Below are 17,885 nucleotides of genomic sequence, written 5' to 3' on the forward strand. Positions count from 1 at the left end.
TTGAGGCTTTTTACTCAATGTAAAGTGCTTTTTACAAATACAATCTATTATTATTATTATTATTATTATTATTATTATTATTATAAAATTTCAAGAAAAATACAACAATTACCCAAAAAAAAGACGGGGTAACGCGGGCCTAATCATCCGCGATTAATTGTTCAATTACAGTATTTAATCAAGGTCATTTAGTTGAATTATAAAAACATTACAAAAAGAATAACAATAAAATAAGAGTAACACACTCCCTCCGATCTCGGTGCCATTTAAAAAAAAAAAATGTTTTTATTGTTTTTATAATATTTATTATCTTTTTATTTTTAATTTTTTTAATACACTGTAGCACTTTGAGGCTTTTTACTCAATGTAAAGTGCTTTTTACAAATACAATCTATTATTATTATTATTATTATTATTATAAAATTTCGAGAAAAATACAACAATTACCCAAAAAAAGACGGGGTAACGCGGGCCTAATCATCCGCGATTAATTGCTCAATTACAGTATTTAATCAAGGTCATTTAGTTGAATTATAAAAACATTACAAAAAGAATAACAATAAAATAAGAATAACACACTCCCTCCCATCTCGGTGCCATTTTTAAAAAAAATTGTTTTTTTTGTTTTTACAATATTTATTATCTATTTATTTTTTATTTTTTTAATACACTGTAGCACTTTGAGGCTTTTTACTCAATGTAAAGTGCTTTTTACAAATACAATCTATTATTATTATTATTATTATTATTATTATTATTATAAAATTTCAAGAAAAAAACAACAATTACCCAAAAAAAAGACGGGGTAACGCGGGCCTAATCATCCGCGATTAATCGCTCAATTACAGTATTTAATCAAGGTCATTTAGTTGAATTATAAAAACATTACAAAAAGAATAACAATAAAATAAGAATAACACACTCCCTCCCATCTCCGTGCCATTTAAAAAAAAACATGTTTTTTATTGTTTTTATAATATTTATTTATTTGATAGGGAAATCATATTACAGGTACTGAGAAAACAGACACCCCCCAAAAAATAAATACAAAGTTAATACAAAATAAAAATACAAATACAAAAATTACAACCAAAAAAACATTACAAAAAAATTAAAATAAATAAGAATAACACCCCAACCCGCCCCCCCAACCCCGTGCCAATTATTTTTATTTTGTATTTTTATTTTTTTAATTAATATGTAATTATTAATTTGATAGGGCAATCATAATACAGGTACTGACAAAACAGACACTTTTTTGTTTTGTTTTGTGCCATTACACCCACCCCCAAAGAAAAAATGTAAAAAAAAATGTTAATACAAAGTAAAAATACAAATACAAAAATTGCAACCAAAAAAACATTACAAAAAAAAATAAAAAAAATTAAGCCATAGGGAGGCCTTGGGGACCAACAGTGATTTCCACTCCAATAAAATCCTTCTAGGAGCTATTATTGATGCAAAGGCGATACTATCCCTAAAAGTCTGCTTCATTTTTTGAGTTTTTTGTTTTTAAGATTGTTAACTTTGCCACCAAAATGTGCAAATATTGTAAAACGAAACAATAAACTTTATTTTTTTGAACCTGAAGACCAAAACATTTGAACTTTACAACCTCACGTTCACAACGTGGGACTTTAAGCGACACCATTTAAGGGATTGCTTTCACTAAATTGTGCCTAGTTGGCTTTTTTTTGCTGCCTAAACTGCAAAAAGCACAAAGTGGGCGATGTTTGAGCTCATAAAATGAATACAAATAAATAAAAACATGCGCTTTAATTGGCTTTTACAACTTCCCTAATTTGTGTAATTAAAGATAAAAAAAAAAGGCTGAAGCGGTTTATTTTACTTGGAAGCACTCCTGTGGCTGGGCACATTTGCAATTAGGAAGGAAATATTCATTAATCTTGTATATTCCCTCTGCTAATTGGCGTCCGTTTACATGATATGACTGGTTTTTGCCTTTTTTTAATCTGCCCTTTTAAAGTGGACACTTCCCTGTACGTCCTGACAGCAAATGCCAGATTTAATGATTCTTTTTTTTATTTTATTTTATTTTTTTTTTTTTTTTTCATCCTTTCTCCGGCTCCTGATGTGACTCGCGTGCAAAATTACATTTGACATTTAAATACGCTCACTTGATCTCCAGCGCTTTGGTGTCAACGCACTTGACCGCCGAATCTGAAAAGATCCTCGTTCATCAATCACACAACTTTGTGCGCCTAACGAGGGAACGCACAACTGCTGTGAAACTAGTGAAAACATGATGGAGATAAAAAATGCAACACGGGGCTCCTGAGACACAACAATATGCTATTTGTTTTAGGGGTTGGTCGATGGAATGGAAGAAACTGTCTGCCAGACTGACCAGCATGTTAGTTATTAAACCTTGAGGCTGTGAATCTTTGGGCGCCACACGATTCAAATCGAATTGATTCTAGGGGGCAACGATTCGATTCAGAATCGATTCTGGATTCAAAATCTATACTTTTTTAATAACATCCCAGCAGGCACAAGACATCAAAACAAGGTTGCGATTATAAGACTTTTAAAGTCATTTTGATAGTAGGCTCATATAACTAATATGGATCTCGCAAAAAGCATTGGGAGATCTCGCAAAAAGTATTGGGAGATCACGCAAAAAGTATTGGGAGATCGCGCAAAAAGTATTGGGAGATTGCGCCAAAAGTATTGTGAGATCTCGCAAAAAGTATTGGGAGATCTCGAAAAAGTATTGCTAGATCGCACAAAAAGTATTGGGAGATCGCGCCAAAAGTATTGGGAGATCGCGCCACAAGTATTGCGAGATCTCGCAAAAAGTATTGGAAGATCGCACAAAAAGTATTGGGAGATCTCGCAAAAAGTAATGGGAGATCGCGCCACAAGTATTGCGAGATCTCGCAAAAAGTATTGGAAGATCTCGCAAAAAGTATTGGGAGATCTTGCAAAAAGTGTTGGGAGATCTCGCAAAAAGTATTGGGAGATCGCACAAAAAGTATTGGGAGATCTCGCAAAAAGTATGGGGAGATCGCGCCAAAAGTATTGCGAGATCGCGCAAAAGGTATTGGGAGATCTCGCAAAAAGTATTGGGAGATCTTGCAAAAAGTATTGGGAGATCGCACAAAAAGTATTGGAAGATCGAGCAAAAAGTATTGGGAGAACGCGCTAAAAGTATTGGGAGATCTCGCAAAAAGTATTGGGAGATTGCGCCAAAAGTATTGGGAACTATCGCAAAAAGTATTGGGAGATCTTGCAAAAAGTATTGGGAGATCGCGGCAAAAGTATTGCGAGATTTCGCAAAAAATATTGGGAGATATCGCAAAAAGTATTGCGAGATCTTGCAAAAAGTATTGGGGGATCGCACAAAACGTATTGGAAGATCGCGCAAAAAGTATTGGGAGATCTCGCAAAAAGTATTGGGATATCTTGCAAAAAGCATTGGGAGATCGCACAAAAAGTATTGGAAGATCGCGCAAAAAGTATTGCGAGATCTCGCAAAAAGTATTGGGAGATCTCACAAAAAGTATTGCGAGATCTTGCAAAAAGTATTGGGAGATCTCGCAAAAAGTATTGGGAGATCTCGCAAAAAGTATTGCGAGATCTCGCAAAAAGTATTGGGAGATCTCACAAAAAGTATTGCGAGATCTTGCAAAAAGTATTGGGAGATCTCGCAAAAAGTATTGGGAGATCGCACAAAAAAATGAATCCACTCCATATCCCTTTAGGGGCTCCGTATAAAACCATATATGTGAATTCTTTGGAACATTCACACAATAAATAGATGCATTTTGGTGTAGAAAACCATATGTGTGAATGCTATGGAGCAGAAAACACATGAATTGGACATCAATGTGGACTAAGAAACTACCAAAACAAAAACAAAAAAATAAATAAATCAATCAATGTGTCAAACAAAATATATCCATATTGGTGTATGTATACTGACCTGTCATTATCATCCATTATCATATGTTATACTTGTTCTGAAATTGTCATGTATCCATCAAATCTGCTGTTGAAACTTGGACTATATAACCAACATATATAACCAACATATATAACAAACTTGGACTAGTGTGGAGTTAAAAACTCAGAAGTGTCAGTAATCCATGCCCTACATCAGGGGTCACCAACCTTTTTGAAACCAAGAGCTACTTCTTGGGTACTGATTAATGCGAAGGGCTACCAGTTTGACACACACTTAAATAAATTGCCAGAAATAGCCAATTTGCTTAATTTACCTTTAACTCTATGTTATTATTAATAATTAATCATATTTATCTTTGTGGAAACACTGCTCATCTTAATGATTTCTCACAATAAATATATATAGAAACAGATAAATATCAATATGCAACACTTTATTTTTATATTTTCTCTAAGTGCACATTTTTGAAATTGAACATTTTCAAATGATCACTTCTAAGACAGTCTTGTGAAATCAAAATATCCCATTTTAACTGGCTAGCCACTAACATTTTTTAACAAATCATGAATTACTCTGCACCATGTTTGTAAAAATAATAACTCATGTAAAATACAAAAGTCAACTCTCAAATTTTTAAATAAATCATGTCACACTTTGAACTGGACACCAAATCTGTTGTCTGTTTCTTTGTCAGTTAGTGAAGACCAAGTCTTTAAAATATTTTCTTGGATTTTCAAATTCTATTTGAGTTTTGTCTCTCTTAGAATTAAAAATGTCGAGCAAAGCGAGACCAGCTTGCTAGTAAATAAATACAATTTTAAAAATGGAGGCAGCTCACTGGTAAGTGCTGCTATATGAGCTATTTTTAGAACAGGCCAGCGGGCGACTCATCTGGTCCTTACGGGCGACCGCGTTGGTGACCCCTGCCCTACATGGTCAAAATCATTGAAAACTACAATTCCCAGAATGCCAAGGTAAAATGGCCGCCAAATTACTGATTGAAGGCACCTGACAAGGAAGGAGGTTAAGTCAGACTCATTCACCAAACAAGCTACATGCAAGGAAGAACAGCAAGCAGCCACAACCGCAAGATCTACTCTACAAGTTTCTCCAAACACACCAATGGTCGGTGAAAATGCTTCATTTGATGGCGATCAAAATGCTTTGGTTGATATGCTTAACTTGCAAAGCACCTATCTGTGGTCCCAGTCCTGCCTCATTCTCTGTAATTATTTGATTTTTGGCATTATCACGTGCAGTGTTGGGACTAACGCGTTACAAAGTAACGCGTTACTGTAACGCCGTTAGTTTCGGCGGTAACTAGTAATCTAACGCGTTATTTTTTTTTATTCAGTAATTTAGTTACCGTTACTACATGATGCGTTACTGCGTTATTTTACGTTACTTTTGATGTAGTATCGGCTAGAAACAGAAGCGCTGCGGTGTCGTTCTTCTGAATCTTCCTCTGTCACAAGCCGGAGAGAAGAAAAGAGGCGCGGTCTATGTGTGTGTGGGGGGGTGGGGGGCGGGGGTGCGGGGAGGGGAGGTTTGATCCGCGGTTTGATATATGAAACAAAACAAAAAAAGTTGTTGGCACGTTCAGTCCACACACAGTGTGGTCATGGCGAGCGCAATAACGGAGGAGCTTGAACGCCCAGCGCCATTGAATCGGTGTGTTTATAAGTGCAGATTCGGTTGTGCAAAACGAGGGTTTTAAACACATGCTGAACGTGCTTGAACCACGTTACGACATCCCGTCGCGCACCCACTTCAGCAATAAGATTGTGCCAGATCTTTATGAGCAGGAGAAGAAAAAAGTTGTGGATGAACTATCCCGAGCATCATCTGTTGCGCTCATGACAGACGGGTGGACGTCCAGCGGAACTATAAGCGCTCACTTCATCACAGCAGACTGGGAGATGAGAAGACACGCCCCCTCTACGAGAGTCACCTTGCGCAGGTGCTGACACAAGCAGTGGAGGAATGGAAGATAAAGATATCCCAGTCACACGTGATAATGCCAAAAATCAAATAATTACAGTGAATGAGGCAGGACTGGGACCACAGATAGGTGCTTTGCACATGTAGTGAATTTGGCATCACAGAAGGGAATCTCAGTCAATAGGATGGAGCGCCTCTTTGGGAGGATCAGGAAGGTTTCTTACTTCCACCCAAGCACAACAGCTGCTCATGTGCTTAAGACAAAGCAAGAAATGCTAAAGCTGCCTGCTCATACATGATGTCCCAACGAGGTGGAACTCCACTTATGATATGTTGGAGCAGCAGGCAGCTATATACTCTGCATTGACCCACAACACCCTGAAGACAAATGTCACCCTGTCTGATGATGATGTGAGAGTGGCAGATGAGGTCCTCTAGGTGCTTAAACCCCTCAAAAGTGTTACATCTCTACTGAGCACTGAAACTTCACCATCTGTGTCAATGATCCTGCCACTGAAAACAAGGATTCTACAATCCATGGCTCCAAGTGTGGAAGACAGCAGCATCACTCCAGATGTCAGGCTTTATTTCACTACCTATGTTTCAAGGAAGATGATGTTTCTTCTTATGTTGCACTTAAACTTGTTTTTTATTAATGGTCATTGGTCCAAGTTTAAAGAAAGGAGGAATGCCTTTTTATGTTGCACTGTTTTTCATTAATTATGTTAAAAGGAAAATAAAAATGCATGTCAAGTTGATCAACAGATTGTATTATTCTCCAGTGCAATAACAGTACTGAAATGAAGGCAAAAAGGGCATTAATGGGAGCTTTAAAAAAAAAAAGAAGAAAAAAAGAAGTAACTAAATAGTTACTTTTCACAGTAACGCATTACTTTTTGGTGTAAGTAACTGAGTTAGTAACTGAGTTACTTTTGAAATAAAGTAACTAGTAATTGTAACTAGTTACTGGTTTTCAGTAACTAACCCAACACTGATCACGTGTGACTGGGATATCTTTATCTTCCATTCCTCCACTGCTTGTGTCAGTACCTGCGCAAGGTGACTCTCGTAGAGGGGGCGTGTCTTCTCATCTCCCAGTCTGCTGTGATGAAGTGAGCGCTTATAGTTCAGCTGGACGTCCACCCGTCTGTCATGAGCGCAACAGATGATGCTCGGGATAGTTCATCCACAACTTTTTTCTTCTCCTGCTCATAAGGATCTGGCACAATCTTATTGCTGAAGTGGGTGCGCGACGGGATGTCGTAACGTGGTTCAAGCACGTTCAGCATGTGTTTAAAACCCTCGTTTTGCACAACCGAGTCTGCACCTATAAACACACCGATTCAATGGCGGGGGCGTTCAAGCTCCTCCGTTACTCCGCTCGCCATGACCACGCTGTGTGTGGACTGAACGTGCCAACAACTTTTTTTTTTTGTTTCATATATCAAACCGCGGCTCACTTGTGTGCCTCATCCCCTCCCCACACCCACACACACACATAGACCGCGCCTCTTTTCTTCTCTGCGGCTTGTGACAGAGGAAGATTCAGAAGAACGACACCGCAGCGCTTCTGTTTCTAGCCGATACTACATCAAAAGTAACGTAAAATAACGCAGTAACGCATCATGTAGTAACGGTAACTAAATTACTGAATAAAAAAAATAACGCGTTATATTACTAGTTACCGCCGAAACTAAAGTAACGCGTTAGTCCCAACACTGCTGTTGAGGTTAAAAGGTCACGCTGCATTGACTGCTTTGTAGTTGGTAAATTGTCCGCTTATTTGAATTAGTTTAAGGTGAATTTTGCAGATAGTCAAGTCTGTCTGCTGTACTTGATTTCAGTTGAATTAAAGGTGTGATTTGAATTATGATATATGATAAAATATGTAAAATGATCTTGGTTAAGATATGAGGAAAAAGCAGGTTAATTTAAGGGTTGATAGTTCTACAAATAGAACTGGGCTTTTGTTTATTAATGCTTACATTTTACACTTTTGCCTTTGCCCACCTGCCTTGCTTGACTCAATGAGCAATTGTTAATATAGGCCATGTTTAATATATTATTTTGCCTACTATATGTGCTTTGAGTGTGTAAAATACTGATTTGAGTTGAATACTTTGTTTTTCGTATGTTTAAAGGTTTTGCACCTTCCTGTTTCTGGACAATAAATCCGCAAACTGAGTGAAATCCTGAGTCTGGTCAAATCCTTCCCTTTTCAAGTGTGGGAAACCCATGCAGTGAAGTTACACTTGACAATATGACCAACATATATAACCCACATATATACCAAACTTGTACTATATAACCAACATGTATAACAAACTTGGACTATATAACCAACATGTATAACAAACTTGGACTATATAATCAACATATATAACAAACTTGGACTATATAACCTATATGTATGTATATGTATATATATGTATGTGTATATATATATATATATATATATATATATATATATATATATTTGTATGTGTGTGTGTGTGTGTTTATATATATATATATATATGTGTTTGTGTGTATGTATGTATGTATGTATATATATATATATATATATATATATATATATATATATATATGTATGTGTTGGTTATATAGTCCAAGTTATATATATATATATTTCTGATATATATAACCAACATATAAGTTGATTGAAAATTAGGGGCGGGACATGGATAAGCATTATTGCTTGTTTCCCGTATCCCTTTTTGGTGGGTGTTGCATGTCTGTCAAATTACGAAGAGTGATGAAGTGTTGCTATATATGTCTGTCTGCCAGAATAAATCAATTCATTCACACAATAACATAAGTCAATTAACATCAACTATTGTTGCTGTAAATTAACCTTTTTGTCCTCACAATAAAGAGCTTAATTGTTTACTAATTCACTTTAAATTGCTTTTACTTGTTTGTTTTGAGTTATTATTGTATTTGTCGTAACCGCAATAGTAATCATCGTTTTTTTTACCTCTGGGGAAAAAAACGTGTCCTTGACATGAACACACTCCTTCCCCAACCCTCGGCGTCCACCATATTCCGCGTTAGCCGAGTTTTCGCGAGCTTTAACGTTTACACTTGTCCCCCTTCACAGGCCACACCTTCTCTCTGAGGCAGCTCGGCGTCTGCGAGCCGACGACTCGCCGAGGCCTGGCGCTTTACCCCGAAACGGGCCTCTCGCACCCGCTGGGCTCCTACTCCAGGGGGACCGCGGCGTCGGAGGAGCATGAGGCCCCCTCGCCGGAGCGTGCGGTCGCTCTCTGGGGCAAAGGGGTCACGAAGGCAGGTCGTGACTCCTGCCTGTCCAGCCGCTCCAACTCGGCGCTCACGCTCACCGACACAGAAATGGACAAGTCGGACAACGAAACGGGTGAGTCTCATCTTTGATTGGCGCCGGGCCGCGGCGGGCGGGGCGTGGAGGTGGAGAGAGCGATGAAATGAAAATGGAAAACCAGAAAGATGTCCTTCCAAGGGACGATTGTTCTCTACAGTTTGATAAAGTTCTCCCCGGGGGGGCGAGCTTGTAATCCGAGATCGCTTTGAGGGGCCCGGGCGGGGAAGGTTGAGTGGGCGCGCACAAGGCACGGCGCTTGATGGAATGGTTTGAAGTGCAAATGTGACGGAAACCTGAGGCGCTGCTGTTGTTGAGGAGGGACAATGGGGGCGGGGCTTAGAAGACGCTGACTCGTTTGTTTTTTAAGGAATTTGTTTGTACACTTCCTGTTGTTTTGGGGGTTTCCTTCAACCGATTTTCAAATGAATAGCGATTCTTATTAGTAACGATTCTTAGTCGATTCAACATTTGTATTCTTTTTTTATTTTCATATCTGTTTTTTCCGATAAAGACAAACTCTAATTATTTCACCGCGACAGCGGTATCAATGAGTGGCAGGCCGTTCAATTAATCAAACACTTTTTTTTGTTTTTTTTTGTTGGCAGGGGTTTTAAAAAAGGAGGTGGTCACGTGTGTGTGCAATATACATTTTTTGTACAACCCCAACAAAAAAAGGGGTGACATTTGAGGAGGGACAATGGGGGCGGGGCTTAGAAGACACTGACTGGTTTGTTTTTTAATGCAAACAACCCAACACGTCCTGGTTGGGTTGTTTTGGGGGTTTCCTTCAGCAAAAAAGTTGAGTTTCGAATCAACAGCGATTCTTATTAGTAACGATTCTTAGCCGATGTATTATTTTTTATTTGTTCTTCTCATATCTGTTTTTTTCCAGCCAGGCAAATCATATTGTTTGTGATCTTTTCTGTACAAATAAGTAATACAACAAATGTATCAAAGCTGTGTGTCTATTTTATGGAGGAATGTAGTTAATCATAGAACTTGCATCCAATGTTATAAAAAAAAAAAAGTTTTTATTATGAATCGAACATCAATTTGAATCGAATCAATTCGTGCCCAAAGATTCACAACCTTATTTAAAAGTGTCTTGTTTTAATTTTATTTTTATTTATTTTATTTTTATTTTTAAATGTTTTAAATGCTCATTTTGGTATTGTTGAAAACCAAGATATATTACCGGTACTAAAAATACTTATGCTTTTAACTTGCAATGTTTACATTTCCTTTGATTTTGCTTTTAGTTTAATGATTGTCATTATAATCAGGGTATCAGAGATTTTATGCAGATTTTTTTTTCTTCAAATACAGTAAATATTAAATTATAAACATAAAATATGAAAAATAACAATTAGAAAAAAAATGTACATGTATATTTATTTAAAATTATTATTTGATTATTTTACATTGTGCAAAATAAAACAATATTGTTTCGCTTTTTTACCCTTATTTGTTCCTGATTTTGCACATATTACATTAATATGTACATTATATTTAAAAAGCACAAAAAAACCCACATTTGTGGAAAAAACACTTCCTGATACTACAGCTGGTATTGATACGATCAAGCTTTAAACATGTCGTCAGTGGATTTTTTAACAAATATAACGCTTACATTTCAAAGGTGGAATATTTATACATCGTACTCACAGTGGAAGCCGTCGACATTAAAGACAGACTCTGTAATTATTTCACCGCGACAGCGGTATCAATGAGTGGCAGGCCGTTCAAATAATTAAACACTTTTTTTTTTTTAGCAGGGGTTCTAAAAAAAAGGAGAAGGTCACGTGTGTGTGAAATATACATTTTTTGTACAACCCCAACAAAAAAAGGGGTGACATTTGAGTAGGGACAATGGGGGCGGGGCTTAGAAGACGCTGACTCGTTTGTTTTTTAATGCATTGTTTTGTACACGTCCTGGTTGGGTTGTTTTGGGGGTTTTCTTCAACAAAATTGTCGATTTTCGAATCAACGGTGATTCTTATTAGTAACGATTCTTAGTCGATTCATTATTTTTTATTATTTTTTTATTCTCATATGTTTTTTTCCAGCCAGGCAAATCATATTGTTGATGTGGTATTTTCTGTACAGATAAGAAAATACAACAAATGTATCAACGCTGCTTGTCTATTTTATGGAGGAATGTAGTTAATCATAGAACTTGCATCCAATGTTATTAAAAACAAAAAGTATTTATTATGAATCGAACATCAATTTGAATTGAATCGAATCAAATCGTGCCCAAAGATTGACAACATTTTTAAAAGTGTCTTATGTTTTGTTTTAATTAATTTATTTTTTTTATTTTTTTTATTATTTGTTTTAAATGCTCATTTTGGTATTGTTTAAAACCAAGATATATTACCGGTATTAAAAATACTGATGCTTTTAACTTGAAATGTTTACATTTCCTTTGATTTTGCTTTCAGTTTAATGATTGTCATTATAATCAGGGTATCAAAGATTTTATGCAGAATTTTTTTTCTTCAAATACAGTAAATATTAAATTATAAACATAAAATATGAAAAATAACAATTAGAAAAAAAATGTACATGTATATTTATTTAAAATTCTTATCTGATTATTTTACATACAATTGACCAAAAATGAAGCAAATAGTGCACAATTAAACAATATTGTTTAGTTTTTTACCCTTATCTGTTCCTGACTTTGTACATATTACATTAATATGTACATTATATTTAAAGAGCACAAAAAACACTTCCTGATACTACAGCTGGTATTGATACGATCAAGCTTTCAACATGTCGTCAGTGGATTTTTAAACAAATATAACGCTTACATTTCAAAGGTGGAATATTTATACATCGTACTCACAGTGGAAGCCGTCGACATTAAAGACAGACTCTGTAATTATTTCACCGCGACAGCGGTATCAATGAGTGGCAGGCCGTTCAAATAATTAAACACTTTTTTTTTTTTGGCAGGCGTTCTAAAAAAAAAAGAAGGTCGTGTGTGTGTGTGTGTGTGTGTGCAATATACATTTTTTGTACAACTCCAACAAAAAAACGGGCTGACATTTGAGACAAGTCATTTTCCTAATGGCTATATTCATCATAGCAGCTCGTCTCTAGGCGGAGGAAAAAGATGGAAGTGGCGTTCCGCAAGCTTTTTACCTTTTCAAAATGCCATCGGGATCCATGTTGGTTGTGTTGCTGTGCCGCCATGATACTTGGCTCTTCAACCTATTTTTTAATGTCCTTTTCGATAGCCAAACCATATTTGCTCACATAGAAATAAATAAATAGAGATAATGGTTATAAGAATAATTAATGTTACAACTAGGGATGTCCCCATCATATTTTACGTCCATGTTATTGAGTCAACTGCTCCACATCGTGTTTTTGATGATTTATTTCTTTAATTCAATGAATACCATGCGCTTCTTCTTCTCTTCGTCTGTCACACTCACTTTCTTCCTCCCCGTGTTTTGAAAAACAAAGTTATTTATAATAATAAAGTAAGTAATATGGAACCCTGCCATCAGGGAGAAGACTCCGGGTCCCACTATGCAAATCTAACCGCCTTAAATTATCATTTGTTCCAGCCTCCATTAAGCTGACCAACAATGTGCAATAGAATTTTAATACATAGGTTAGCACTTTTTTAGCACATAGCACTTTAGCACATAGCACTTTAGAACTAAGCACTTTAGCACACAGCACTTTATCCATGAGCTCTAGTGCAATGCACATTGGTACTTTATCTTTATCTCCATACTGTAGATTTTATGCCTACATCAAAGTGCCACCTATGTCTATCAAGCTCCATGTTCTGATGTTTAAATGTTAGTTGTATGGTTGTGGTTGTGTCTGTGCTTGTGTTTTTGTTCTGTTGTTTTTGGGTATGTTAAGAAAGCAATGATGCACGGTGCCCAAGACAAATTTCCCCGCGGGGACAATAAAGTTGAACCTTGACCTTGACCTATTTAGATCGCTAGCAAAACGCTACGCTAGATAGTAAGACCAGATGTTTTGGTCAGAGCTCACTGTGACGTACACGGCGCCAACTAGTGGTGTGGAGGCTTTTACCACACATTATTGCTCGCAACCTAGGGCATAATTTGCCGAGAGAGAGCTGGTATCCCGAGTTACTACTGTGTATGAACTTGTGAATTATTTATTATAACGGTAAAGGTTGTCAAATTGTTACTGTTACACGTCAGCTATACTATATGTTGTTATATTAAGAGCATATTTGTTCAGTAGAAAGGGGATTCATTGTTGCAGGTTTACCTGACACATGAAACGTGGCAAAATCTACTTTAGCCGCCAGATGGCAGTAGAGTGTTGAACAATCTTAAAATGTGTTTTGTGGCAATTCCAACTTAATCAGACTGCATTGCAAAATTAACCCCCCACTTTTCCTTTCCCTTTCCCTGAATCCCTTCCCTACTGTACATTCCTCTACTTTTTTTCCTACACTTTGACCCCTGCGGCTTAGACAGAGCGGCAAATTTATGGATTTTTCTTCGCCGACGGCAATAATAAAAATAATTAAATAAAAAAAACAAGCAAAAACACTAACATGGTGTATTATAGTTTGTGCTATAGCGCCATATTGTGGACACACTCGGGTGCTGCAGTGTCCTTACATTTATCGGAAGTGCTATGTCATACAAACTAAACGGTCTCATGTCTGTAGGAGTCTTTTCATGCATATGTGTACGTGCTGTCCTAATGCAATGAAGATAGCGCTGTTAGCATGAGCTAATGTGCAAACATGTTGACGAGTGTCTGTGTTAGTATTATTAACTTACAATGGTATTATTTTTGTATTGTTTCACAAATTCCTCTGTAAACTCACCAAAACGTCACTGTGGAGATATTGAGTCTGTTTGGCTAATGGGTCCATGACGATGACTTCTGTTTTGTTTGCTCAGCCGTTTTACTGCCGTGATACAGACACTGTTTGGTAACCATTACAGCCCCACTTAAGAACTTTCAGTTTTGGTTGATTTTGGGGGGCGCCAGTGGACCAGAGCGGTAGTGTTTTGTGAGAACAAGACTACATTTCCCATGATGACTAGCGCATATAGCGTCATACTGGCACATATATTACGTCTCTAATGACTATGCGGATGTTAAATAGCAGATACCATATGGATTGCGCTACTAACACGAAAGTATCTGGGTGGATGCAGGTTCGAAGCAAAGACAGACTGGTGAGAGAGCTTTTTCGAAGTAAGTAGTGTAGAACTGGGAACTATCGAGCTGGTGGCTAATTATTGCTACCACGCAAATTTCCGATAACATTAACATTTTGATTTGAGCATCGAAAGGTACTTACTAGTTCAGCAGGAATATAGCCAAGGCAGCATTGGCTGAAAATCCCTCGTCTTTGAGCTCACGCCAGCGAATGAAAGCCGGGGCAATGTTGATCCTGACTGTCCCTCAGGCAAAACTTTTCGTTTCTTTGGTTCTTTTGCAGCTTCTACCACAATAGCAGTAATTGCACATAGGCATTCTATTTCTTCTTCTTTCAGTTTTCTGGCGGTTTTGCAGCCGTTCGCATCGACTTCCGTCTTTTCAACAATGGGCAAAGGGGGAGTGACGTATGCCATAAAAATAGTCAGCACATCCGTAGTTTTTTGTGCGGCAGGGTTCCTGCGACTGTCAAAGTCACTAAGTGCTGTATCGTGGTAGTAAGTGGAATGTTATGAGTACCGTATTTTCCGGACGATAAGGAGCACTTAAATTTGTATTTTTTTTTCTCAAAACTCGACAGTGCGCCTTATAACCCGGTGCGCCTAATGTAAGGAATAATTCTAGTTTTGCTTACCGACCTCGAAGCAATTTTATTTTGTGCATGGTGCAATAAGTGTGACCAGTAGATGGCAGTCAAACATAAGATATACATTTAGACTGCACTATGTTGGCAATATGACTCAAGTAAACAACACCACCATTTTATATGTTCCATTGAAAATATAGAACATTACACACGGCGCTCAAAAATCTATCAAAATGTTTTAGTACGACTTTGGTAAGCTATGAAGCCACACCGCTTGATGTGCTTCAATATAAGAGTATTATTATGGTGTGTGTATAAGGTAAGACATATTATTTGGCGTTTTGTTTTGCAATATTATGCAAAAGCAACTTTTCTTACCTTCTGGTACCTGCTGATCTGTATTTGGGATCTGCATGAATCCTGAAAAATTACGCTTGTCCGCCTTTGTAGTCCGTGCCGACACCGTAGTCGATAAGCTTCTTCTTTTTCTCTATCTTCTTGTCATGTGACATTCATCCTCAACTGTTGCCATTTCTAATATAAAGTAGTGTAAAGTTCTTACTTATATCTGTCAGTAAACTCACCATGAAAGCGCTAAAACATACCGGTGTAGTGAATTTACATTATTCACCCAAGGATCTTTAATTAGAGTTCCGGTCGGACGGTTTTTCACGGGACACATTTCCGGTGTTTCCGGATGAGGAGATGCTGCTCCGTTATTGATTGAAGTAAAGTCTGAATGTCATTAAAACAGTTAGTGCCATCTTTTGACAATTCTTCCACTCTCGTCCTTGCACGCTACACCGCTACAACAAAGATGACCGGGAGAAGACGCTGTCGAAGTGAAGGCACATAAATAAAACCACCCAAAAAACGGCGCACCCGGAAGCGACTGTCAGAAAGCGGCTTGAAGATGATGTGTAAAACATCATCAATGCAACATTTTGACCAAAGAACCACCATTACATGTTATGTAGACCACAAGGAAGTCTTTTACATTTAGAAAAAAAAAAAAATATGACTCCTTTAATGCACCTTGTATACAAACGTATGAACGTTTTTAGGATTGCGCAAAACTGTTTAAAAAATATTCATGTTGCAAATGTATTAAATGTATGGATTGATTAAAAAAATATACAGTATATGTATACGTGTGTGTGTGTGTGTGTGTGTGTGTGTTTATATATATATATATATATATATATATATATATATATAATTTAAGTGAATATTCAATATTTCAATTACAAAGAAATCCTTTTTTTTTTTTTAATGGAGGTCGCTCATTTTAGGACTAAATAGTTATTGTTCTTTTTAAATAAATGAAAAAAAAAATGTATTTCAAATATTCATTGATAATCGCAAAGCACTAGAAAACTAAATATATTTGTTTATAAAAGTTATTTATACAATCATACATACATTTAGACGTGTTGTTATTGTGAAAAATAAGACAATTAAAATTAAAAAGTTAAGGTTGAAAAATGAAAATAAAAAACAATTTATGTTACTTTTTTGTCATGAAAAACATGTAGGAATTTTTAGTACAATATATATTATATATAATATAAAATAAACATAAATTAGAAAAAAAAAAGTTTTTAAGATTGCGCAAACATTTATTTAATAAAATATTTCATATTGCAAATTTAGCAATTTATTAAAATGTATTGAGTAATTTAAAAAAATAAATTGTATAATTGAAGTAAACATTCATTATTTAAATTACAAAGTAATCATTTTAAAAAATGCAGGTCACTCATTCTAGGACTAAATAATTCTTGTTCTTTTTAAATGGCAAATGAACAAATTAATTACAATTAATTTCAAATATTCGTTGATAATTGCAGATCGCTAGAAAACAAAATATATTTGCTTGTAAAAGTTGTTAGTACAATCATGCATACATTTAGACGTGTTTGTTATTGTGAAAAATAAGATACACTTAAAATTAAGAAGTTAATAAGGTTGACAAATTAAAAAAAAACACAATTTGTTTGTTGTCATAAAAAACATGTAGGAATTTGTAATAAAATATATAATATAAAATAAATAATTCTTCCACTTTAAAATATATATGAAAAAAGATCAAAAATAGACCATTCATCGGCAGTGCGCCTTATAATACGGTACACTCTATGGTCTGGAAAACACAGTATATACAGTATATATAAATTCATACTGTAACGACCTGCTGGTGGTAATGTTTAATGTTTGTGTGGTTTGGACTTGATGTCAGTGTTTCCCATGTTTCCAAACACACCATCAATGCCTGAAAGGTGATTGGGCGTAGAATAAGGAAGCGTTGTTGTGTGTCCGGGGATACACGGAGACGAAAGTGTTTGCACGGAAGGTAAAACCTGTTGGAATTGTGCCATTGTTATCATAGAATTGGTAATAAAAGTTAAAAATAGCGTCTGATTTCTTCTGTGGGCTACAATATATTACTTTCATTTGTTTTCAAGTTGCAAATTCACATACTCTTAGAGAAGCTCAAAGACATGGGTGTAAACTCCACCTTGATCAAATGGTTCCACTCTTTTTTTAACAAACAGAACACAGCAAGTGAAGGTCAACAGAACACTGTCAGACACCAAACACTGCAACACAGGCGTCCCACAGGGTTGCGTTGTATCACCAACACTATTTACATTGTACACCAATGATTGTAGGACTGTGCACCCTAACAATTATATGGTGAAATTTGCGGACGATACCGTGCTCCTAAGCCTTCTACACAAGGATACGGACCCCTCTGTGTACCAAGACGAGATAGACCTATTTATTAGGTGGTGTGACACTAACCATCTTATTTTAAATGTGACCAAGACACAGGAAATGGTTTTGGATCTGAGGAAAGTGACTGACCATGAGCCAGTGGTCATCAAAAATCAGGAAATCACCCA

General features: G+C 36.4%; 1 protein-coding gene across 1 annotated transcript in view; it reads left to right on the top strand.

Moving 5' to 3' along the window:
* The window catches only part of LOC133616971 (teneurin-3), a 745,483-nt gene that overhangs the window by 77,184 nt on the left and 650,414 nt on the right, over positions 1-17,885 (top strand). The window contains exon 4 of the mRNA XM_061976582.2: positions 8,970-9,245. Coding sequence (XP_061832566.1) covers positions 8,970-9,245 — 276 coding nt within the window. The remainder of the gene's footprint in view (positions 1-8,969; positions 9,246-17,885) is intronic.

This window comes from Nerophis lumbriciformis, linkage group LG16, assembly GCF_033978685.3.
Source record: "Nerophis lumbriciformis linkage group LG16, RoL_Nlum_v2.1, whole genome shotgun sequence".
In the NCBI taxonomy this organism is placed as follows: Eukaryota; Metazoa; Chordata; class Actinopteri; order Syngnathiformes; family Syngnathidae; genus Nerophis; species Nerophis lumbriciformis.